Source organism: Lepidochelys olivacea (genome assembly GCF_965140295.1).
Source record: "Lepidochelys olivacea isolate rLepOli2 genome assembly, chromosome: 12".
Lineage (NCBI taxonomy): Eukaryota > Metazoa > Chordata > Testudines > Cheloniidae > Lepidochelys > Lepidochelys olivacea.
In genome coordinates, this window is record NC_140422.1 from 16,720,489 (window position 1) to 16,737,292 (window position 16,804).

Genomic DNA, 16,804 nt, shown 5'->3' on the forward strand with positions numbered 1-16,804 from the left:
TCACATTTACTATTCAGATGAATTGGTGTCTATACAGTGTCTTTTCCACCATAATTAGCATTCACTAGATGACATTACCACAGGCTTATAGACTTTCTGGACATTGTTTTAATGCCACATCTAAGTTGCTCTTTGTGGCATATGGTTTGTGAAATTTTCATCTGTGGCACTTGAATATATTGAAATAATGAGAAAAGGAGGGAAGAAATCCTGAACTTTAGTGCAATCCTTGAAAGAGTGTTTTGCTGATATTTTCATGAAGGGGAGAAACTTGTTAGAAACTTGTGTAGTAGAGGATGCCTTTGTGTGGAACAGATGTGCAAGAGTATTTTGGGATGAACATGTTAAAGACAGAATTACATTATTGCACCCTCTTTTAATCACTTTTCCCCCCCTGCCATCTCAGGTGTTGCAGATCTGTGACATGCTGGCAGTGTACTCAATTGCATGCTGGCAGTGTACTCAATTGGGAAACTGTCAGGTTAAAAGGTAGACTTGTATATTTAATAACATGTGTGAGCTATGTTATTTTCCTCTCTTCCAGTTACATAGTTTCTTTGTGGTTTTATAAATATTTCACCAGCATTTCTAAAGTCTATTTCATCCCTCTTTTAAACATATTAAATATAAATGTAGCAACAAATTTATGGCAAGTCTGTCTGTAGTAACACAAACTCAAAACTTCCACTGAAAAATAAAAAGAATTGGTTTATCATAATTTATTTGTATCTATATTAATTGTTTTGCCATCTGTACTGTCTGCACTGTCATACTCCAAATACTAAGGTACTTAGAGTGCCTAATTCCACTGGTCTAGAAGAACCAATCAACCTCAAAGTCTATTTTAATGCCTCAACTGTAAATGAGAACCTGACGTACAAACATAGGCATTCTCAGGGTGCTATACAGATTTCATTTCAGGTGTCCATTTAGAGCAGTAGCTATTCCTCTCTAGTGAAGCCGACTGGCTTTGCAATTGCAATGGTAGGTTGTTCAGCCAATTGAGCTGTGGAAAAACAGTTTAGGACCAGATTCAGTTGAAATCCCTATTCACTTTCTACCCAACAAAAGGCCTCTCAAGTGCTGGGTATATGAGGCAGGGAGAGGAGCACTTTATGGATAATGTAGTGCTCCTGTACTGCAAGTATGAATTTAATTCACAAGGGGAACTTGTACAAAAGTTTGTTCCAGCCACGCTCCATGAGTGTTATACACGGGAGAGCATAGTCTTGAGAAGTACGGATATGAGAGTACTTTCTCATGAATACCTTATGGACATATTATCACAACCATAATACAAATATTTTAACAGCTCAGATGCGTTCTCTTCACCTAATTCTCAAACAACTATAAAGGCATTCTTGATTTTATTTCCAGTTTTCATTTCCTGAAATATTCTGAAGGCACTTGTTAGCTTTCAGAGACTAAAGCCCTGATCCTGCAATCTGATCCATGCAGCAGAGCCCCAGTGACTTTGGTGGGTCTCCCTGCAGTCATAGGGGCCCAGCTCCATGGATTCAAGTGCAGGGGGCCTAACCGTATAAATATAAATTAAAAATGAATTTTTCCTATTCAATCTGTAATTGACACTGATTACTCACTCGGTCTCATGTAATGCAGTTGAGTGCAGTGGTATTTGGAGTCGCATTACATGTCACTGAGGGCAAGTCTACACTACAGCGCTACATCGGCACAGCTGCATCGATGCAGCTGCGTTGCTGTAGCATGTCTGGTGAAGACGCACTATGCCAATGGGAGAACGCTCTGCCATTAGCATAATTACTCCACCTCGGTGAGAAACAGAAGCTATGTCAGTGGGAAAGCGGTGTGGACAGTGTGAAACTTGCGTTTCTCAGGCAGGGAGGGGCTTTTTCATACCCGTGAGCAACATAAGTTAGATCGACTTAAGCGGTAGTGTAGACCTGCCCTTACTTATACTGCTCATCACCAGCTTTTCCAAGTTGTTTAAAAGTGTCCTTCCCACCCACTTCCCTTAGAAATTGGCAATACTCCCTAGGAAATAAGCTGTAAAACAACTGACTTGTTTTGAAATGATTGAAGCACTAATAAAGGATTTGTACTGGAAAGTCCACCTAGTCTTTAGCTGTAGTGGAACTGATGTGCCATCGTAATTCTACTTGACTTTATAGAACAATTGGTTTAGTGCTACTAGGAGTTTAATATGGCCTCTTGCTTTAGGAAGCTCTTAAAAGGATAACCATGATTTAAAAAAATATAAACTACAAAAGCCTCTGAGGTTGCCTGGAATTTCATTGCCTGTACAGTGATTTTATGTGGTCATACAGGAGTGTTAATACTAAGGCCAATTAGAGACATAACTCATCTCAGTTATTGTTAAAGCAAGCACTGATCTGACTGTGGAAAGCCATGTGTGGGATGAGTGAGTGTGTGAGTTTGCTTATTTGGGAACCTTTGTACATAATATGTGCAGGTTGTCTTAGCTTTCTAATACTTTGCAGTCCCCTGCCCATGAGGCTTGTGTCTCTAATTCCCTAATAGCATGACTCCTTCCAGTTTTGCCCCTCTGTTGCTTGAAGCAGTATCCTTGCTCATTGTTTTGAACAATCATATTATGCCCCTCCATCTTTTTGTTCTTTACATTGGCTGCCTATAAAGTGGTGGATTAATTTTAAATTGGCCCCTGGGTTTCTAATTCCCTTAATGGTATAGGCCCTGGCTATATTGAAAACAGCCTTGTTGAAGTTTCCTTTTTATTGATTAGTTGTGCTCTAGAATTCCACTCTGTTGCTTTTTGGGTTGGCCTTTGCTGTGTGCGGAGACTTTGGATGTGGAATTTCCTTTCCCCTGACATCTATCCCAGCTAGTCCTTCCCCGTTTATATATGGCTTAATTTTTTTCCCCAAAGGTATTTTTAGTATGACCACTGTTGGTCTCATATTTGTTTTTCTTTTTTTAGTTAAATCTCTTTCCAATTATCTACATTTATAGTTATAGGAAGGCAGTGGTGTTGTAGGTGAAGCATGGGAATGTCTTAAGATATTTTAAATCAATTGTAATTATTGCTAATAGGTGAATAGCTTGGAGGCTCATCCCAACTATCTACATTTCTAAAGCCATCTAAAATAAGTGGGAAACCCTTATATAAATGCTTTCTTGTACGTCTTACCTCCAAGTTTACTGTTTTGTGAAGTATTTTGAGCCCTCCTCTCAAACCCAAGAAGTGGAACTCACTAATGCAATATTTCTGGGTCAGCTCATTCACCCAGCGTGGGGGGGTCCATCAGGGTATAGGGAGGCCACAGCCTGAAAAAGCTAGGGATCCATGGATATCTAGGGTCACAATCCCCATATCACCTTTCTGGCTCATTCTGGTTGTAATTCCCCTTTTTACTGTACCCCATCTGTTGATAACACACTGTGAACTCTTGGAGGGGTGTGGGAGTGTCACAGAGTGGTATATCCTTCTGTAGTTTCTGGAGAGGAATATACCTCTCCTGTGTGTCTCTCTCTTTTCCCCAACCCCCTACCTCTCCAATCCTAGCCATGTCCTGTTTTTGTCCTGCGTGGCAGAGTGTCCACATGAATCTTCTTCAGCTCACTTCATCGGATGCATGCTGCGGAAGTGAAGCAGTATGCATCCGATCACTTCCGCAGTATGTGTCCGATGAAGTGAGCTGTAGCTCACAAAAGCTTATGCTCAAATAAATTGGTTAGTCTCTAAGGTGCCACAAGTACTCCTTTTCTTTTTACCCATGTATGTGTTTCATTATTTTTCCTGCTAAGTGGACATTTTATAAAGTCCACAGCAGAGGGCTTGGCACCTCCAAAAAGGATCCTGGCAAGGTTAGTCCCAATGAGCAAAATATGCAAATTTAAATTTAAAATATTTTCTTAATAGAAGTTGCATAAATTATTCCCAGTGGGCACCTACATGACAATACATTTAATGTGCTTGGGAATTAATGTGCCCCACTTATATTACTTTGTTCCATTTTTAAAAAAATGCATTATTCATTTAAACTGTACTCTATTCTACTTAGCTCTTTAAAAGGACACTCAGCCATTTATTTTTTAGCCCTAAATTTAACTTATGGAAATGTAAATTTTATTTAGTATGTGTGGAATACCTGTATAAATGAAATATAACACCTTTACTGAATTCAATGTAATTTAAAAATCCAGAAATAAAACAAATGTACAAAAAGCGACACCACTTTGGTTGATTCTTATGATTGTTTGAAACAATATATACATTATATAATAAAACAGTGTTTGAAGGTGTTCAGAAACTTTCCTTTTAACTCCTGAAAAATTGTTTGGGTCCCCAGTAACCCAGACAGCATACAGGCAATGTGGATGTTCTAGCATGTGTGTGCCTATTCCTGCTAGCAGCCCCAAAGATCTGTTTTGGCTGTCCCCTGCTTGTCTGCGCAGCTGCCTCTGTAGTAGCTCCATCTAATTCTGTGCAGGGGCTAGAGGGTAACAGGGTTGCTAGAATTTAATAATGATCCATATAAGAATGATCCATCGAGAAGCACTGTGAGGAGTGTTTGGATTGTGAAATCAGGAGCGGAAGATAGACAGAGGGGAGACACTGAATCAGCAGTTGATAGGGATGGGTTTTTGGCCTTTTAATCCCTTCTGGCAGTGTCTGGTGATTGTCTTTATCAGTTCATCTGGACGACTGGCAGCTTCTGAAAAGAATAAGGGCCAGCACTGTTGCACCAATCCTTGTGCTTAGTTAAACAGGTTCTAATGCCAAGGGTTTGTGCAAGTATAATGAGTATTCAGTTTGTATCTAATCTTTCCTTTTTTGAAGCACGTGGAGGTACTTGGAATACCAAAGTTGTCACACAAGCTTAAATTCTCTTCATGAAAACAATTTAGGGTGGGATTTTCAAAAGCATTTGGCACTGGTCTAACCCAGCTCCCTTTCAAATCAGTTATAAAGCTCCTGTTGATTTAATCGGGAGCAAAGTTAGTCAGTCAAAAGCTGAGCACTTTTGAAAATCTCTCCCTAGTGTGTATGGTAACACCCACGGTTTCATGTTCTCTATGTATATAAATCTCCCCACTGTATTTTCCACTGAATGCATCCGATGAAGTGAGCTGTAGCTCACAAAAGCTTATGCTCAAATAAATTTGTTCATCTCTAAGGTGCCACAAGTCCTCCTTTTCTTTCTCCCTAAACTGTAAATGAGAATATACATTTGAGGATATCACAACATAAATTTTTATACCGTGCTTATGATTGTGCTATTTGAGTGACTTACATTTGTGAGTTCATCTGCTTGATGATGCTTGATGATGTCACTTCATCCATTTGATGTGGATTTGGCACTGTAATTCATATTTACATATAATTTATTCTTTGGTACTCATATGCTGCGTATGAGTTGCCATACAAAATGTAGGCCCATATCAGTTGCCATACAAAAACCTTTCTGAAGCTCTCTAAATAGCATCGTTATTTCATTACCCTGAAGCTTAAGAAGTTTTCTCCACTTTTTTTCATTCATGTCTTATGTATAGGGACAAAATGGCTATCGACTAAATAAAATGTGATGTTATTTGGTCTGTAACTTTTTTCCTGATACATTTGACTTGATATTCATTTTAAGTGGCCTTTGGTTTTTTAAAGTCATTTAAATGATATACTTCATTGTTAAATGTCATTCTAATAATGGAAATACTAAACTATGACAGGTTTCAAAGAATGTTTCAAATACTAAGTCTGGAGGTAACAGCTTTATTACTGCTTGATGACTTGACCCATATTTCCTAACATGATTTCCCTGCTGTAACTTTAAGTGAGTTCATGTAAGTCTAATGATATCAGTTGACCTTGAGAGTTAAACCCAAAAGCCTGTGGGGGGTTTTAGTTTCTTGCACTGTTGTTAAACATTATCTTTTTTTAAATGGAGGACTTAAAAACTTCCAATATACTAAAATATATACGTGTACAATTTATTTAAAAAAACCAATATTTTTCCAGTCACTTATGAATCTCCAAATAGTGTGTTTTACAATATAGATGCATAGTGCAAGAATTAAACAGTATCAAAAACAATTATGATAATACCTTCTATAACACACGTGGTGGTGGTAAGTGGAAAGGCTGTGTGATAATGGTTATCAGAACACCTTTGGCCAACTCACCATCACTAATCAGTCTCATCTGGGACTACTTCAAACATTCAGACCCCTCCAGACAGCTGCCATTTATTTTTATTTTTAAACAACTTGCCTGTTTCCTCCTGTCTCATAAATGTGGAATTTCCCACAGAATTACATTTGCCTGAAGCATAGGAACAATTTAGGAACAGTGACAAGTTTAAAGTCAGATATCTATCTTGAAACCCATCAGACTAGAAAATGAAACTTTATATCAGCCAGTGTAATGGGGATGTTGCCAGCTTTCCAGTGCATAAGCCACTGGCTTTTAGCTCTGAGATGCCAAATATTAAAACTTGCTTTGAGTCCTTTAAGAGCAAACCTTAAAAAAATCACATTATTCTGCATAGACAATCTATTGTAATCACATTTTAGAGGTTTCTAAAATGTATTTGAGAACATCTTTCTATCATTCTGAGGCCTGTATCATTGGATTAAGGCACAAAGAGAATCTGACTTTACAAGTTGAGGGATATAAAAATTTTGAAAAACTCCTTCAAACAGTTTCTAAAATGTTTTTTCTGTAAAGGATGTGGAATGCATAGAATATGTGACTGTATGGTATAAAGATTGTACCAGCACTGTTAATGTATTTGAATAATTTTCATGTGCCTTTACCACTTGTAAGTAATGTGGCCATTCCAAGTTGATGTTGATACAACCTTCATGTTCCACCATCATGCCTTCTCTGTTTCCCATGGTGTGGCTGCCACTGATACAGGCAAATAGGCATGTTTCCAGCACCTCTAGGCATGGCAGTCCATAGCCAGGCACCTCTGGGCTTACTGCATCACTTATGAATATAAAAAAAATTGCTTGAACCCCGGCACCTCTTTCATTACAAATTAGGCACTGTGTGTTTCTATCATCTGTGCATCAGACTGGGGGTACTCAGTCAGGATACAGAAATTTTCATGTCCACTCCAGCTGCTTCTCACCTCCCTGCAGCCAGACTCCCCAGTTGATTCTTGCCTGTGCTGAAGAAGCAGCAGGTGCCTCATGCTGAGGTGGCATCTTGAACCTTTTCAACCTGCTTCATTCTTCAGCTGGGAAAGAAAAAGAAGTTGGCCAGGAACTGACTGCAACTCTACTCTCCAGCACTTTGTTGTGGGCATTGTATGAACATGAGGCACGGAGTCCTCTTCGCAGATGGTCACTGGTTCACCTGAGGCAAGGCTGATAAGGGCACTTTCACGACGCTTCAGACACTTGGCACAGGGCTGGACAAATCTCTTAGCTGCCCCGCCCCTGAGGTAGAAGAAAGAGGAGGAAAGCAGTGTCAAGGAGGAGGCTGTCCAGCCCAAGGTAAGGGTATCCTTTTACCCCTTTCTGTGCCCCCACTTGGAAAACATGTGGTTCCAGAGGCCATTACCTGTATCAGCTAGGCATATGGAGCTTCCCTCATAGGTGGCCTTTTCTCTTTTTCACCTAAAATCTTCCTAACTGAAGGCCCATTTTCAGCTCTCTGTCTCACCTGTCTGCTTCCGATCTTGTCCCCGACTTCTCTGTCATGGGTGTCACTTCGCTGTCTCCTTTGCCTCTTTAAATGGGATAAACTGGTTAAGGAGGGGAAGTAGACTTTGATTCCCAGATCTAGATTTGCTTTCTCCCTGTCCCAACCCTATTCCTTTATCACTAAATCCCTGGAAGGTCTTGCCAGACCAGTGGGCCTATCTGGTTTCTCGTATGGCACTGACTTCCAAAATCTCCGCTGTCAAATGAAAGATTCCTGAGCAGGAGTGAGGCCTTCAAATGTTCTTGCAATGGGCTAACTCAGAAAAATAATGGTCTATTTTTTGAGCTGAGGTTATTGCTAGTCAAACCTATTTGTGTAAGGCAGTGACAGTCACATCATGGGAGTGGACAGAAATGGAAAAAAAATATTTGGAAACTTTCAAATGTTTAATTTGTGTTGCAAAAACCAGTTTAGTTTTTTGACTATCCTGATGGTTTTCTGGTATGTGTAACAGCATACCAACAGAGAAGTTAGATACACTGCAACCTTCCATAAAGAGTATTTTAACACTATTTTTTTCTTAGAATTCAGAATGATGAAACACAAAGCAGGTTGCTCCCTAAAACAGAGGCATAACTTGTCCCACCTTACTCTAGGCTTTTTGTTTGCTGCCTTCATGCTTCCCTAGCCTGCAAGCAGGACCAGGAAACCCCTGAGGATTAAAATGCTAGCTTTACATTTTAATACATTTTCTGTACATCACATTTTCCAGGGCATGACCACAGAGGTACAGATGCCCACAAAACTGTCTAATCAGATGTATAGCTTGGGCTGAATAACTGAAATTAGGAAGTCAAGGCAGACTAACCTATATTATACAGACTTTGCAGTCATCAGCTGGGGAGTTTGCCTGCATGGAAGAGGAGGCAGAGCTGTGCATAAAAATTTCTGTACCTCATGTGGGCAGCACCGCTTACCTGACAGAAGACAAGGATGTACCCATTTGTCTGTACCGGTGGTAGTCACTCCATGAAACATAATTAACTGTCACATTTGTTACTATAATGCTATTTTTGTGAATTATGCCCAGTTTGCATGTTAGAGGAAGACTGAATTAAGGGTATAATCCTGCTCCCACTGAAATTATCTACATTTCTGGATTTTGACAAATAAGATCCCCAGAAGGAGGGAGAGATATTTCCTGTGACGTAGATGACACTATTAGAAATCCTGAAGTCCTCGCTCTGTTTTTATGCCAGCCCATGCTCAAGTAAACTCCTACGAAAATCCATCGGACTTTGGGGTTTGGCCGTTAAAATAGACTATGAAATTAATGGCCCATTTGAAATATTAGGATAATTGCGGTTGACTTTAGGAAAATCCTTTAGTCTGAATACTAACATGCTTCATAGTGTTAGACTCAAGAAGCTCAATTTATTTAGCTTAACAACGATATGGTTTAGGGGTGACTTGATTACAGTCTATAAATATCTTCATGGGGAACAAATATTTAATAATGGTCTCTTCAGTCTATCAGAGAAAGATATAGTGTGATGCAGTGCTGGAAGTTGAAGCTAGACAAATCCAGATTGGAAATAAAGCATGCATTTTTAACAATGAAAGTAATAACTGTTGGAACAATGTACCAAGAGTCTTTGTGGATTTTCTAACACTGACAATTTTTAACTTGAGACTGGATATTTTTACTAAAAGATCTGCTCTAGGAATTATTTTGGGGAAGTTAAATGGCTTGTGTTATATGGGTGGTCAGACTAGATGATCACACTGGTCCCTTCTAGCCTTGGAATCTATGAATAGAAGTTCAGGGTGGTTATTAAATCTAGTTGTTGCTGTGACAACATGTCATACTGACTTCAAATATTTTTTTTAAATTCAGGACAAAGATGGTTTGCATGAAGAATTTATTTACTGTGAAGGGGAGTTTGTTTACATGGTAGCTAAGGAGGACAATGCTAATAATTGATGGGGGAAATGTAACTGGTATGGCAATTGTTTTGAATTAACTTCTTCACTTTAGTTTGACAGGCAAATCATGAATCTTGGAGTTAGATAATTAGCCCATTTAAAAAATCCTTTCCTTTTAGTTGTATTTTAATAACTAGAATAGAGTTTCATGGATAGTGGATTGAGTTACTGATATGCTGTATATAAAGCTTATGAAATATTAATATAAAACTTCAGCATTTTTGCTAGATGTTAATATTGAACCAGCATTTGAAAATGAGGGAATAGTTCAGTGTAAGTAGCTCTTGTAGTCTGATCACAATAAACCCCTGATCCAGTATTTTTGAATCCTTGCCCTTGTTGAGCTAGTATATGAAATTAAGCATTCAGATCTGGAAACTGCAGTCTCTGGAGAATTTTGCTCTTTTGGAAAAGGCTCTCTGCACAATGGAACCATTTTATGTTGCTGGAATGAAGGGCATTTCGGGAAGGTATTTCAATGAAGATACAAAACTGTATAGGCCACATAGAGAAAAATGGGGAGAGAGAGAGAGATAAGGAAAAATATGGTTGAAAAAATGTTGGAGAAACACTGGGCTAGCCCCATTATTTTGTGCTAGGTTGGGTTAAGTAAACCTACAACAGAGAAACCTTTAAAAACTGATTAATGGATTACTATTAAAATGAAGTTGGCACCTGCTGACTTGCTGGATTTTTATATGTAAAAGTGATTTTCTGATTCTGCATGATTCCAGAAGCAGCTTTTTAATATGTTTTTAAATGTAGACTTTACCTTTCTTTTAACTGAAATTGATTAAACTGAATTTTGCTAGTTTTGTGTGGTCTCATAAAAAGTATTTTTGCATTGGAAATCAGGACTTTTTTTTTTTAATTTTATCTGCTGCATAGGGTAAGTGGTTGAGGTAACTTCAGTGTGTAGATTAGCTTCTACTGTTAACATTCTTTTTTATTTCCAGTTGCTGGAATTATTACAGCTGATTTTGCCTCAGGCATGGTTCACTGGGGAGCTGATACCTGGGGTTCCGTTGATATCCCTGTCATTGGCGAGGTAAGGAGAAGTTGACTTGTATTCAGTATGAGCAGTAGACTAGAAATAAATCATTTTAATATGCTTTCTGAAGATAAAAAATCAGGAAGGGTTGTGGGTGTCTTTCTGGTTTTACGCACCCATCCACCAGCAATATCTGGGAACCTTGCCCAAAACTCTTGAGACAGTGTTCATTCTTTCTTATGTATTGAGAAATGGATCTCACTTAAACACTGGGAATACTGTATCCACCCAATAAGAATTATTTTTTTATAAAGTAAATGCTGTAAAAGCGTGAAATTTTAGTGCTCAGGTTATCCATTGAACAAGTTTAATCTGTGACACACAAAATGCAGTACAGAAAAGCTTATGCACTAAATCTAGGTATTTCTACTATGCCTATTACTACAGTATCCGAGCACCAACGTAACTGTTTAATTTTTAGAAATGCTTATTAGTACCTTATACTGAGATATGTGGAAGGAGGGGTGTAATTGAGTGATCTCTGTGCAATTGTGTAATATGTTCATTTTTAAAAAATCAGCACTGGAAAAAAACAGCTCTTATAAGAAACGTACATTTTTGTAAGTCTGCAGTTAAAGTCTGAACACCAGTGAAATAAGTTATTTCCTTGTGACAATGCCATATTTAGCACACTAATAAAAGAGGGGAAAGAAAGTGATCTTTGATACGCTAATTATTTTCGGTACTTGCATCAGAGTTTAGTAAATCAGCATGCTACATCTGCAGTGCTAACCAAACTAATCTAAAATACTGGCCTCCCTGTGGAGGTATAGAAATGTCATAGTCCATGGAGACTTGGACTGCATTTATGCAGGTCTGCCTTTTCTGTCATAGATTCAACAGACCTTCCCAGAGAAGATCTACAGTGCTTTAAACAACCTTAACATGGGGTTTAAAGAGATTAATGAATATCAGCCTTGTACTAAATAAATCTTTATCACTTCCTTTACCTACTACAGTAATTGCCTTAGTGCAGTGTAACACATTCAATCTGCCAGCTTGCCGTTAATCTCAAATACATCTTTGACAAAAGAATCCATTTTATCTTCATTTTTGTGTGTGTGTATGTGTGCACACTTGCCAAATCTGGCACTTAATCAGGTCATTGAAATACTATATGAGAAGCTGCTGTGTAATATGAAAATAATATGGTTGATGAGACCATTCGTAGGATATACATAGCAAAAGCTCCATTTTATCCTCACTTAATTTTGTATGTGGTATAACATATATGCCTGCCTTTCACAAAACAAATTATTAATAGACATAAATGAGGCATGGGCTTAAAATGGTGACATCTGAGGTGTGTACAAATAAATAAAGTGCAAGTATGTGTGTGTGTGTGTGTGTGTTACACACAGGTACACACACTTCTTAGATATCAACAATTTTGGTCATATATATGAGAGAGATATTAGGCTTTGTGTGCATATTTATGTTTTCATTTTTCCACTCTGACTTCTGATCTGAATTTCCAATATATAAATGCTTATAGTTTTCATTAAGAAAGAGTGGATTATTTTAAAGGACTAGTCTCAAAATTATTAATTGCAATTTAGCAACAGCCAGGAACAATATGTAATAATGTAACTACTTTAGAAGTGTTTTGTAATTAAAATAATTTTACCTTTTTATTTAGCAGAAATGGTACAATTAAATTAATTATGGGTCTCCATCTAAAGTCAGTCCTCTCTAACATTATCTGGTGAATTTTTTTAAATGCATATTATTTATTTACTTATTTATATTTAGCTACTTGGTAGCACTCACAGTATATTTTCCATTTGCAGTGCTGTAGCCAGGTTGGTAACCGGATATTAGAGAGACAGGGGGTGGGTGAGGTAATTCCTTTTATTAGACCAACTTCTGTTGGTGGAAGAGGCAAGTCCCTCAGAATTTGTGTTAACTACTTATGCTAAACAATCTGTTCCACCTTGTGTTTAGCTCTGACACTGGGTTCCTTTCCCAGACCTGAAGAAGAGCTCAGTGTAGTTTGAAAGCTTTTCTTTTTTTATCAGCAGATGTTGGTCCAATAAAATATATATTACCACATCCACCTTGTCTCTCTAATGTATTTTCCAGACATTCAAGAAGTTGAGGGAGATAAGAATGTTTATATTAGTCAACTAGATTCAAGATAGGAAGGATGGAAGAAATGGGTCTTAATTCTGGACATGGAAAGGGCCCTTGCAGACTAGCTTAAATTACCTGCATAGATAGTTGCATGGCAGATGTTATGGAGGTCAGGTGACTTTGTGAGAAGCAGATGGAGATGAGAAGTAATATTGATGGAGTGGATGGTCTGGGGGGTAGTGCTAAACTTGATATAGGTGGATAATTAGGAATGGACAGAGCCTTGAAATAGATGATGAACTTGTATCTGATGCAATAGTGGAAGGAATTCATACTGGGGAGTGACATGCGCATCAGTTGGATCAAGGGAGATGACTTTAACAGCTGCATTTTGTATGTATTGAAGGAGCAATGTGTGTGTCTTCAACAATGGCCAAGATTTTCAAAAGTGCAGAGCATTCACAGCTCCCCTTGAATTCAAGTCCCTAAAGTTGTTAGGCCAGGGTAAAATCGAATATTGAAATCAGTGGGGAGTGGTTGGGTTACCACTTTTTTTGCAAAATCAAGCTTTTTATATTTTGGAAGTAAGTGTTTTCTGTGTGTGTACAATATACCTGTTAAACTGAGAGGCAGTGTAATCAGGGCACTGGATTGAGAATCAGGTGAACTGGGTTTTATTTCTGTTTCTTCCATTGACTTATTATGTGATCTTGGGCATGTCCCTTTATCTTTCTGTGCCTCATCGTCCATATCTGTAAGATTGAGATTATATTTGCTTTTCTTTTTAAAGTGCTTTGAGATAAGTATGAAAAGATTATGTAAAAATAACTTGTTATTCCTAAATTCTGCAGTACAGCCCTGATTTTTCCCCCCTGCCCTATTATATTCCAAATTTTCTTTAATCTTTGGAAGATAGGCTTTTGTATAAAAGGGATAGAAATGCATTGTGCATAACTATATGAAAGAGCTGTACCATTGTTTTTAACCTGGAATTTCAGATAGCCCGAGGCTGGATAGTTGAGACTGAACTGTGCATTTATTTTAACTGCTCTTGATGGAGGGGTGGGAATTTTCCCTTTACATTTAGGTGATTGTTTTTATATCATATTTCTTGACCTTTCATGGCTGTGTTTGGAGCTTGTGGTTGCTAAGCACTTTTTACCTCCTTCTTTAAAAATCAGTCACAAGACAGTGACCGGTTTGAGACTGTATTTGAGAGGCTGGCAGAGTGGTTGGATTTTTCTCATACTCGCTGCAATCCTCACATATTTTTGCTGCTGAGCTGCTAAGACCATGACCTATCTGATGCTGTAATACTTCTTCCCTTTTCTCCTTTGACCCATTGTTTTCAGAGTTTCCTTAGAGTCCTGTCGGTGAACCACACATACTGCAGCTTGATGCCTCTGTGTGTAGCTTCTGGGTTTGCCCTTGCTCTACAGTTGACCTTGCAAGGTCTTTCTTTCCTGTAATGTTTATATTTTATTCATTTTCAAGGTAGAGTGCTTACCCTCAGACTTGTTGTTCGCATATTAGTAACAATCTCCATGGCAAAGAAATTTACAGTGAAACTGTAATACTAAGACTGTACAAACACATGAAGCTTAAATGTCAGTCTACCCATTTCTGAGGGTGGATCTTTCTCTCTTACATAATGCCAGAATTGCAACCATTAATTTTACTAATATCTCTGGGGAGGCACATCAGATTACAGGAAGTATTATACCAATATTATCAGAAAGAGATGAGATATTATTTTTGAACCATTTTCCCACTCATAACAACATATTTAGGATCTAGCTAATAACAGGCTTAAACTAGAAGAAGGGGCAGATAACTATAGAACATTCCAGACTTGGGTGCCTAAATCCTAAATCCGTGTTTTGGAACCTAAAGGAAGGGGGCCTGATTCCCAGAAGTACTCCATTTCTACTGCTTGCATTGAAGTCATTGTGCAGAGGCGGGCATCATTTAGCAATAGGATTGAAAAACTGACATAGAACAGAGGCAGGGAGAGAGAGGTCTCCGACTTTCCTGAAAGACACATTGAACAAAGGGACAAAAGATCTTCCCAGGCTCCTGCCTGAAGCATCAAAGAATTAGTCTGAAGTAATACTGGACACGCAGGCCAGGGTGAAGGTCTATGATTTAGTGCCAGAATTTCATAATTCTGTACACACAAGTGCACATGCAATAACAATAATTTCAGATTGCAGACGGGAAATTAGCCCTCTAATTGGCTTATGTACTGACACAGTTGCCAACAATGAGATGAGCAATTATGGAAGGAATCTGGTCCCGAAGATGGACTTGGAGACCAAAATGTTCTAACTTGTCCTTTTAAATTAGGGGTCTGGTTTTCAGAGGTGCAGATGCACAATCTTTCTCCAGTGTTCTCTGGTGCAGTATAGTTTCTTGGTGTCCAACCCCTAACCCATTTTCTAGCAATATAGCCAGAAGCATTCTGGAACTACCCATCCTGCAGATTCCAGAATGGAAATCTCAGTGTTTTAACAAATACAGCTCTTTGTCACATAGCTATGTCTTACAAGAGGAATTTCAGTCTCCTGCCAGCACAATATCACTTGTATATTTTGCTTGCCCTAGCAAGATTGTCCCCCTACCACATCTTACCTTAGTGGTTACTTCTCCTGCAGCTCCTTGGTCATTTTTTGTTCACTGTGTCACCTGCATCCTCTCAGGGCACCAGCCAGATCCTATTTTACAGGGACCCAACACGACTCTAGTAAACAGGGGAAAGGGCCTTGGGACCCAACAATGCAAGCTACTGTTTCTCTTTCACTTAAAAAAAAAAATGAATTGAAACTAGCCTATGACTTCCCAAGGGTAGCTAATAGGGAAATTTTCAAAGCTACCTCAGAGATTTAAGATCACAAGACCTAGTGAAAGTTAGTGAGGATTGTGCTCCCAAATCTCTTAGGTGCTTTTGAAAATCTTTCTTCTGAATGGCCTTTCTAAAAGATTTTAAAGGCAAAAATCCTTCTTTGTAAAGGCTAGAAAGCATTGTGCCATCATACTTTTCATAACAATTGTCATTTTGTATGCCATGTATTTTAGCCAAAAGAAATGCCAAGAGATTTTATTAGTTATTTTACCACATTGAAGCTATGTCTCCCACTTAATAGCTATCAGTGATCTTATTTCTGAAGTTTGACTCCTGCATAGCTATTCAGATTACAAGTTTACAATTCTCAAATTTATGTATTTATTCAGAGTATAGTCTTAGCAGTCATTTTTATCATTTGCTGTGTGACAGATATTTTTAGCTCGGTGGTTAGTGTTGACCACAGATCCATCCATGCTTCCAGAGCCAGTGCATTAATGCTGTTATTTTAGGAGGAGGTGGTATAGTTCTAATAGTGCTTCAGTACATAATTTTGCTTTTGCAGCAGTTATTTTAATCTTCTGCTAAGTGGCTACTATACATCTTCTTTACATAAATAGCATTGTTATAAGTCCATTGGAGGAGCTGTGGAGGATATGAGTATTTTAAATTTCTTATTGTAGAATTCCAAATAATTACTTGGTGTAAATCAGTTTAGTCTTCAGTTTACTTCAGATTATTTATTCAAACAAATGAATGCTATTTTGTTATGTTTCCTTTCTTGTTCCTATTGTTCACTTTTCTCATGCTTCCTTTTGGAAGTGTAAGAACTCTGAAATCCACTCATAGAGAAAGTTCTATTGAAACTATCAGTAGATCAGCTTGCTTGTAACTTGCAGGACTTCACATCAGCATCATTGCTCTTGTATTAAGCAATTATTTCAATATATGCTCTTTCATGGTGATTGTTTGGTGCTTAATTGAATACTTCCCATTAGCTCTCTTTTCTCAGATTGATTTCTGTACTTCCTTAGCATAATGAATACAGAGAATTGCAAGAACAAAAAGTGCTACTACCCTATTAGCCATACCAGGAAAATAAATTGACACATTTCTCCAATTAAACATGCTGGGTTTTTTTAAAGTTCTTTGAGAAATTCCTTGCTTCTTACACACCAGATAACAAAATCTTTTAATGCCATAATCTCTTCGTAATGTAGGATCTTTCTAGGTCTGAGGC

General features: G+C 38.1%; 1 protein-coding gene across 1 annotated transcript in view; it reads left to right on the forward strand.

Annotated features, from left to right (window-relative positions):
• LOC311528902 (plasmanylethanolamine desaturase 1-like) overlaps positions 1 to 16,804 on the forward strand; it is a gene marked incomplete at its 5' end in the record, with an annotated part of 80,422 nt that overhangs the window by 41,165 nt on the left and 22,453 nt on the right. Inside the window, one exon of the mRNA XM_084644397.1 lies at positions 10,555 to 10,646. Coding sequence (XP_084500523.1) covers positions 10,555 to 10,646 — 92 coding nt within the window. The remainder of the gene's footprint in view (positions 1 to 10,554; positions 10,647 to 16,804) is intronic.